Below are 8,477 nucleotides of genomic sequence, written 5' to 3' on the forward strand. Positions count from 1 at the left end.
AAACAATCATTCTCACTCTACTGTTAACATATTTTCAGAAGACACTATAGCTGTAAGTATGAGTTGGAACAAGATGGTTTAAAACTACTTCTACTATAAAAATAATCTGAAAATGCTAAACATGGAGGCACACAGTTGACTCAGCTATATCCCTAAACATTTCGAGGTTTTCTCCCAAAAGCAATATACTGAATTAGATATAAAACCCCTATTATTCTTCTTCACAATCTGAGATTTCCTACTGTACCTGAATGCAGCATAGGAGCAGGGACAGGTCTGAAGGGGGCGTGTCCTTTCATTGAACGTGACATGATAATAACAACCTCCTCATTCACATCCATAGCCTACAGTTGTTATTTGAATTAATGACACCCATTGAGCGTTGGATGGGGTTGCTATGGAAACCATACTCACCTGCCATATGGGAGGGCTTCTGTGTCGCCATAGCAACCGCATCACCAGCTTGGCGACAGCTGTTGTGACATTAAAACAACTTCTACACTTACACGCGTGTTAAACTTGATCAGAGAACGAATCAGAAGAGACATGGTGACGCTACAGGAAACTTTATTAGCAGCTACACTAAAATCTTTGGCTATAAAAAGGCAAACAACTGATGTCCAGGCAGATGTTGCGACTGTCTCATGATCTGTACTTCACTTGGGTATCCGCTCAGCTCTTCAAAGTGTTTTTAACAGTGGTAATTCATAGCAAATGCCAGCTGCCATTAATAGACACACAAATGACACAGACATCAGAGCATCCAGATGTTAATGCCCAGCTCGCCTAAACATCATGTTTCTTTTCACATAACCTCTGCTCTGCCTAAAACTAAACATCGCTATATATTAAACTCTCTTCTCGCTTGTTAGTCATAAAATACAAAAAAATATATATAACAAGGTGAGGTGTTTCTTGGACTTGTCAAGTTTTTTTCTAGTTCAGGATTTAAAAATAAAAAAAGCAAAATATTGTAAATCAATATAGAGTTTTCTTTCGATAAGAAGCTAAAATATATCATCTCTTCTGTGGATCAGCTGTGATTCAGAAAATTCCCTTCACCCGACGTTGCATATCCCTCATGATACCAGCTAATATTCCTTCAATACAAACTTTCACATTTCTTCTTTTTGAGAAAACAAATTTCAAGCCATACGGAGTGATTGCATTAGTTATAACAGCAGGATAGCAGTCACAGAAATTGGGGCATGGAAGGTGAAAAAGTGATTTAAAACAGTGTAATGCACATATAAAGGCAATAATAACACCACAGGCTAATTATGTTACTCGCAGAAGGACATACTGAAGCTAAAACATGTCACTTTCTGTGTATTTTTGCATCAGAGTGACTGCAGATGTCTCCTGTTAATATTGGAAATCCAGAAGTTTTGGTGCTTTTCTATTACCATGGCTACAAATGACCTGCCACTGTATAAATGCTGGTACAAGTGTTACGAATTAGAGCTAAAAATCCACTAAGAAATGGGCAGTTCTTGACAGACACAGTTCCAACTCATGAATCCTAGATATGGGAGTCAATGTCTGTGGAAAAAGTTAGAAAATAATAATAATTAGAGCCAATAACATTCACAGTAACTCAGTTTGGACACGAGACACAAGCCAAGTTGATTATTTCATCACTTCTCCAGCTTCCTGCTCCTTAAATATCGTCATACGGAGGGACTGAGTGTTGTTAGTTTGTTAGACAGAAAACCTTCGTCCTCTCAGTGGCAAATAGCCAGAAGGAGGCGTTTAAAGTCGCCGCTGCACTCGTCCCTCAGGGCGTCCTTCAGGGACACGTCATACTTCTCCAGGTACATGTCTTTGATGGTCTCCAAGTCAAACTGTGGGCACAAAGACACTAAACATTAGCACACTTTATATTCACTTGTGAAGGTAAATCTTGTTGAATTTACAACATGTGAACAGTCAGTGTTGTGTAAACCACTAAAACTGAAAATCATACTTTTATTATATACAAGTATTCTAGTTTATCACATGCTATTGTCCCCTTAGAACTTAGATTTACCCCAAATTAGTGTTTTTTCCCACTTTTTTAAAATTAAATTTGACTGTACTTTTATTCACCTAATTTTAATACATTTATTTTCAGTTTCGTTGTATATTTTATTACTTATATGCTTTTATTTTTCTCTTGTTTTTTAATTCAATTGGTTTTAATTACACTGTAAATCTGTGCATACTTTTCCAACTTGTCTGTACTGTTTTTGATTATTTTCATTTACTATCTAAATTTTGATCGCATGTTGTATCTTATTTCATTTAGTCTTAAATTTGCACTAAATGACCTTTTTCAACTTGAAATTCGATGACTTTTCCTAAAGTAAATTTCTTATTATTGTTGTAAGTTTTGCAGTGATTCAAAAGATGTGAGAACACTCGTACTTTGTAACTGAGTTTTGTAATTTTCCATTCCATGGCACAGAACACTGCTGTTTCCCTTCAAAAAAGCTACTTTCTGCACATTTCCGGTACTTTCTTCAGATATAGAAGTACTATCTCTTGCTGAACAAATAACGTTTAACCTATTCAGCACCTTTAGCAGCAATAATAGTGATGATAAACCTCTAGTAAACCTTTTAGTAAAGAAAACAGTTATAACATGCGATGTAATAAAAATGAGTGGTGTCCACTCATTAAATCCAGTCTTTCTGCCCTCTGAAGAGTGAAAAACCCAGACATTCACAAAGTGTGATGCAGGACAGGTTGTTTCTTCATGTAAAATATATTTTTGGTTGAAAATTCAATTAAGGAGGATCCTTAGGTCAAGAGGAGTGTATGGGATGTTAAGACAACACAAGGTTTAATGGTACTTTTCCATCCGCTGATCATGTATTTACCTCAGAGCGACACACAATGATGCGGATCAGGGTGTCTTCATCAGTGCCTGCTCCTTTCATCGCATCGTTCAGGCGTCTGGCGAAGTACAGCTGGGGGTTCTTGGCGACTCTCACTGTGGAAAAGAAGAAAAACTTCCATATGAGCTCCTCTTCATCTAATGTATCTCACATTCCATCAATAAAAGTAAAAATGTTCCATATAGTCTGGCTGGTTTCTCCCACCTGTTCCATTATTTACTCACAAAAATGGCTGTTTTCTGCAAAAAACCATTTCTAAAATACAGAATGTCCAATAATTCATCTTGTAAGTGGAGTTTAGATTCATAGCTTTCCATTTCACACTAACCGAGAGCAGTGTAGCATTTCTTCAGTGTCCCAGAAGTTTCATTGTCGATGGCGTCCAGGATTTCAGTTCCAGAGAGCTGCGAGAGAGAAAACAGCGCTTCATTTTCTCCATCCACCATTCCCTCCTAATCTCCTCAGAATGGTTCGATAGTGAGCGGTGATTTTCAAGGAGGTTTCAAGGGTAATATAAGATACTAACAGTGATTACTGGCAGGAAAATGAGATGTCGGCTCGCATAAGCTGATATCACTGCGGCTGATACTCACCTGCTCGTATATCTTGAAGGTGGCCTGGAGCTGCAGGTAATTTCTGGAAGCCAGGATGTAACTGAAGGTGGATTCGTCTGTCCCAAAGCAACCCTCACCAGCCTGTGTGGAAATATTAGCATTCAGAATTAATAAATGCACCACGAGGCTGATAAAAAAAAGTTGTATTTAAAACTAAAACGGTACCTCGAACAAGGAAGTAGCATCTTGTTCAGCCAGTTCTTCATCCACCTCGTAGCTTTCATCTCTGGTTCCCTGGAAGACGAGGATTAGGATGACTTTTGCTCTGCGCTGAGGCCTTCCTGTCTGACTCGAACAACTCTATCTGGCCTCCGTTTTGCTAATGAGAGGCCGTCTGGACCGAGGCCAGTGTGTGAGTGTTTATAGGACGGCCGGGCGCAGCGAGAGTGAGCTCGATTTCAGAGCAGGGACAGATGGAGGGAATTCAGTTACACGAGTGGAGTAGAAGCTCAGAGCCACTTACCTGCAGAAGAGCCGTGAGTAGGTTTCGTACGTCCCCGCTCGTATCTCCTTCGATATCTGCTTCCAGATCACGTTCATGCACTACAAGAGTGAGGAAAACGACAAATATTACAGTTTACTTCCTGTCAAGACACTCTTGCACCAGTTCCTCGTGTTCTGTGCATTCTGTTTTTAATTTACAGGCACATTTTCTGGATTGTCAACTCTCTCCTAACCAGACTTAAGTTAATTATTGTCCCAGATTTCCTACTCTGACCTGTTTTCCTTCTTAAAGCACAGTCCTATCTATGCCTTTTACTTTAATGAGACCACCAGTGTGCATCGTAGCCTCTTCAATAATGGATTCCTGCCTGTTAGGATACTTGAAACTACAAAGCTTCCTTCTCTTATTAATTCTCAAATGGTAAAATTTGACATTTGTATAAGAAAATAAGATTCCACAACCAAGAGTTACTAGAAAAGTCCTATTAAAGAAATATATCGAATACAGTTAGCTAAAAGAGAAGCAGATAAGCAACTTCTCAGGCTGTTAAATTTGTTACATGCTGCTTTACGTCATCAAGAAACAAAAGTGCCACCAGTGAACAATCAGTGTAAACAATAACAGCAAAAGCAGAGCTGCTTGGTCACAAAACAATGTCAGATTACTGTCAGTAAAGTCAGTAAAAGCTGCTTCTAGCAATACAATATCGAGCGAAAATGAGCTGTTCAACATTTTAACTGGAAGTTAACTTCGGTAACAACAAAAAGATGTCACCAAAATGCAGTATAAACAGTAAAGATTTTGAAGTGATTTAGCGCCTGTCACCCTCAAAAAAATGTAAGAATTCTGAATAAAGCTTAGTATTTAGACTTACTTAATGTTGGAAAAGCTCATACCAATAAGATATTTATTAGAGACATATAAGATGCACCATATTATATATTTTATTCATGGTTTATAGCTTTTGTTACTGCTTTCTGGCAAGACAAAGTATGCCAAAGAGAAATACAAAACAGATTTTTTTCCCAGCATTGGTCTTGATAACTTATCTATAAAGGATTAATAAATGACTTATTGACCATAAATACAGGCAATACTGATCATGATGAAATGTGGCAAACATTGTGTGGGCATTTCTATGATCACTTGGTGATATATTAAATGATTTTTTAAAAACTTTATAGTTGAGTACATGAGCAGTAGATTCTGTAAATGCAGTCCAATCTAAAGAATCGATATTCTGTTGCATCAGAAAGCAGCTAATATCGTCAGCTAACTAACCAAACAAAGCTCACAAAGACTAACAAAGCTAATGTAATTATAGTAACAATGAGAAACTGGTATGTTTAGAGTCTATTCTGGAGAATGATGTCATTTCTTCCACGCTCAATTCAAAAAGAGGAAAAGGTGTTGTAGAAAACATATGATTTTAACAAGCTAACAAGCTACAGAGTAATTAAACAAAGTAGGATATGCTGGATTAAATATAAACAGCTATCAGCGCTGGTATCATAATGAGCAGGAAGTTGCAGCAGGATGGGCCTTGACTAAACAATGTGTGACCGTAGATTATGTCTTTAGGGTCAGAAATAGTGCAGTATGAGGCATACGTCGGCCCAAATGAGTCACCCTTAGTAGTTTCCTCCAAAGTTCATAATGGGGAAGGAACATACTGGCATGTTGTAACTTGGAGGGTAAAAGGTTACACAGCTGCAGATATGTATTTTGGCATTATAATTAGTCCTGTATAATTAGATAAAAGCAATATATTTACTACTTACCCTGAAAGTAGCACTCCTTGAACAGGGCAATGTCCTGTTGAAAACAAGCACACAGTTAGAGTTCTACAACAAAAAACTACAATTCACAGCTTCTGATCAGCTCTTTAGAGCATAATTATAACAACACAGAAAAAAATGGCAAAGCACATTATCATTTTTTGATTGAGCTGTCAAATTACAGTTATTTGCTTGCCCTTCTGCATAGAAAAATTTGTTTTGGTGGTGGTGTATTGTTCTTGATTAATTTCTGACTTCTCAGGGAATTCCAGTGTGCTGGCTCAGAGTTGGGTTCAAACACATGAATTCAGTTTGAATTCCTCACTCCCATTCAAAATAGTGAATTTAGTGAATAGGGATTTATTGAATTCAAAAATAGGTGGCACAAAAATTTCATCTAAAGCAAGTCTCCTTGAACGGATAGAAATTACTTGGAACTCAATAACAAAAGGGACTGTGGAAATGTACATAAACACCATGCCAGCAAGAATCCAAGCTGTTATTGGGGCCAAAGGAAGAAGTTTTTTGGGAAATATATGCAAATAGAACTATTCAGTTGTTCCAGTTTGTTATGTGTCTAATAAATAACAACACAATTTTAAATTTGAAACAAGTTTTTAACATATTTCTAAAACATTTGTGTTTTCTAATTTTTATGACAGGTGGTTTAATAAATTTGTGAATCTGCAGCTTACAGCGTTGGTGGCGGTGCAGAGGATCTCCACCAGGACGTCCTCATCAGTACCGGGTCCCTTCATGGCCTTCCTCAGCTCCTTCACGGCGTAGATGACGGGCGGGTCCAGCATGGCGAGGATGGCCTTCTCAAAGTTCCCCGACAGCTCGCTCTTCAACACATCCACCAACTCCTGTCGCACAGACACAGGGTTTAATTAAGAAAAAAACAGAAACTCAAAGAGGATGTGTTTGAAATTAGAGCAACGCTGAAAGGCACTCACGTCGTCATACTTGTCATAATAGGCCTGTTTAATTTCCTGACGCTGAGTCCAGCTGCGGTTTGCCAGGATTTCAATGATGGCCTTCTCGTCAGTGCCTGTAAAGAAGACAAAACAAAACAGAATGATGACATGAACTTCATTTAAAAGCTCAGGGACGCTATTGGAATGCAAAAAACAATCATTTTTTCATAACATCTCCAACCTACCGAGCCCTTTGCAGGCTTTCCGGATGGCCTTGATGTCTGCCACGACGTCAAAATCCTCATAGGGAAAAATTGTGGGCTGAGAAATGATTTTAAAAAAAGGACAAAACACATAATTATCATGGAGCACACAGTGATTACATCAAACTAATCAGCTGTGATTCATGATGGCATGCAGGAGCAGCTGGCTGCTGGGGGAGGGGGACCATACAAAGCTCTGGTTGAGGAATTCAAGGCCAGAAGTCTTTAAACAAACTTGGTGGGGGCCGCTTGAATGCCGGCAGCTCCTATAGTGCAGTTCAAGGATGAAAAGCAGTGAGAGGAGGAGCTTTAAAGGGTAGAAACGTATCATCCAAAGGCAGGACGGGAGAGTTAAATGTCACTTTTCTTTGCCAAAATGAGGAGAAAGTGGAGCTGACTCACAGAAACATGCTTATTTTGTTATGTAGTGTTTCTATTTTGGTTTGTGCTGCACTTTTTATTAATTTTCTGGATAAAAAATGAAGTTATGTGAACTTTAAAGCACATTTTAAAGAATTAATTTGCTATTATAATGGAAAACGGTTAAAAATGTCAATCTTGCGGTCACTGAACGTCTTTTGGGGTGTCTTTAACTATATTAGGTATGAAAATAAAGAAAAAAAAACACGTCAAAAAAAGATAGAAAACTAACAAAAAAATGGACTCCCTCCCCCCTGAATGCAGCACAGCTCCACTCATTCATTTCATTGTCCATCTAACGGAGCCGTGGTGAATTCCGCAGGGGAGTGGCCGGCTCCGCTGCGTAAACCCAGATACGGCGTCGAACGCACGGTGTCATTTGCAACGTTCCCATCTAATCTAACACTTAAAGAAACATCACATTTCATAAATCTGAGTCCACAACTTTTCATTGAATCGGCGTAGTCGCAATAATAGTGGCTTTAAACGACTAAACGAGTCGTGCGTAAAGGCGAACATTGCGTTCGCATTATGGAAAAACAGCAGAAATTCTATCTGGTTGGTAATAAATTCAAACAGAGACGTGTTTTTTTGTTAGTTGTGATGGTTGTGTGGATCATAATGAATCCGAAACTGCGTCTCACACTCCGAGCGAAGCCCAAACTGCTGATTCTTGAGATTTATTTATCTATTTTTTTCTACGCGTCTTCGCAGAGGGAGATTAACAGAATTCTACCTACTTGACAGTTTCCCATTTCAGCAGCTGATAATCCGATGACAGCAGGTGATGTGTTTAGGGTGAAGGAGGAGGTGTAGATTTGGTGGATTTTCGTTCTCTCCTCAGCAAACTGCGGCCCAGGGCAGAAGAAACCGGAGAGTGACGTCACCACGGAGCGCTGCGCCGTCCGGTTAACCGTTTACATCCACGGACAGACGCAGCTCAGTGGGACTGGATTTATCATGGGGTCAGCTAAAGATCAGCTCCAGCGATGTTCAAACACACATTAAACACTCTGAATTATAGTGTCTGATACTGATCATAATAATATAAAACACAAAAGAACACAAAATAATCTAGATAAATTAAATTAAACCCTGCTTATAGGGGATCCACTGGATTTTCTCGGCTTTCATGTATATTTCACTTCGGTTTAAACCTAA

General features: G+C 38.8%; 1 protein-coding gene across 1 annotated transcript; it reads right to left on the reverse strand.

Annotated features, from left to right (window-relative positions):
* Nucleotides 1-550: 550 nt before the first annotated feature.
* anxa13 (annexin A13) lies at nucleotides 551-8,216 on the reverse strand. The gene is made up of 11 exons (XM_023293325.3): nucleotides 8,057-8,216; nucleotides 6,879-6,954; nucleotides 6,673-6,767; nucleotides 6,412-6,582; nucleotides 5,720-5,753; nucleotides 3,957-4,036; nucleotides 3,659-3,727; nucleotides 3,473-3,574; nucleotides 3,208-3,283; nucleotides 2,862-2,974; nucleotides 551-1,844 (listed from the first exon to the last, which is right to left on the reverse strand). Exons 1-11 carry the CDS (start codon nucleotides 8,069-8,071, stop codon nucleotides 1,725-1,727), a joined length of 951 nt encoding a protein of 316 aa, XP_023149093.1. The 5' UTR covers nucleotides 8,072-8,216; the 3' UTR covers nucleotides 551-1,724.
* Nucleotides 8,217-8,477: the final 261 nt, after the last annotated feature.

The sequence above is a fragment of the Amphiprion ocellaris genome, chromosome 22, assembly GCF_022539595.1.
Source record: "Amphiprion ocellaris isolate individual 3 ecotype Okinawa chromosome 22, ASM2253959v1, whole genome shotgun sequence".
Classification (NCBI taxonomy): Eukaryota; Metazoa; Chordata; class Actinopteri; family Pomacentridae; genus Amphiprion; species Amphiprion ocellaris.

Excerpts from the sequence above, each read along its gene's own strand:
- anxa13 (XM_023293325.3), bottom strand. Across the intron at positions 6,583-6,672 it reads ATTATGACAAGTATGACGAC|GAGTTGGTGGATGTGTTGAA; the intron begins GTGAGTGCCTTT and ends TCTGTGCGACAG. Across the intron at positions 4,037-5,719 it reads CAAGGAGTGCTACTTTCAGG|TGCATGAACGTGATCTGGAA; the intron begins GTAAGTAGTAAA and ends TCACTCTTGTAG.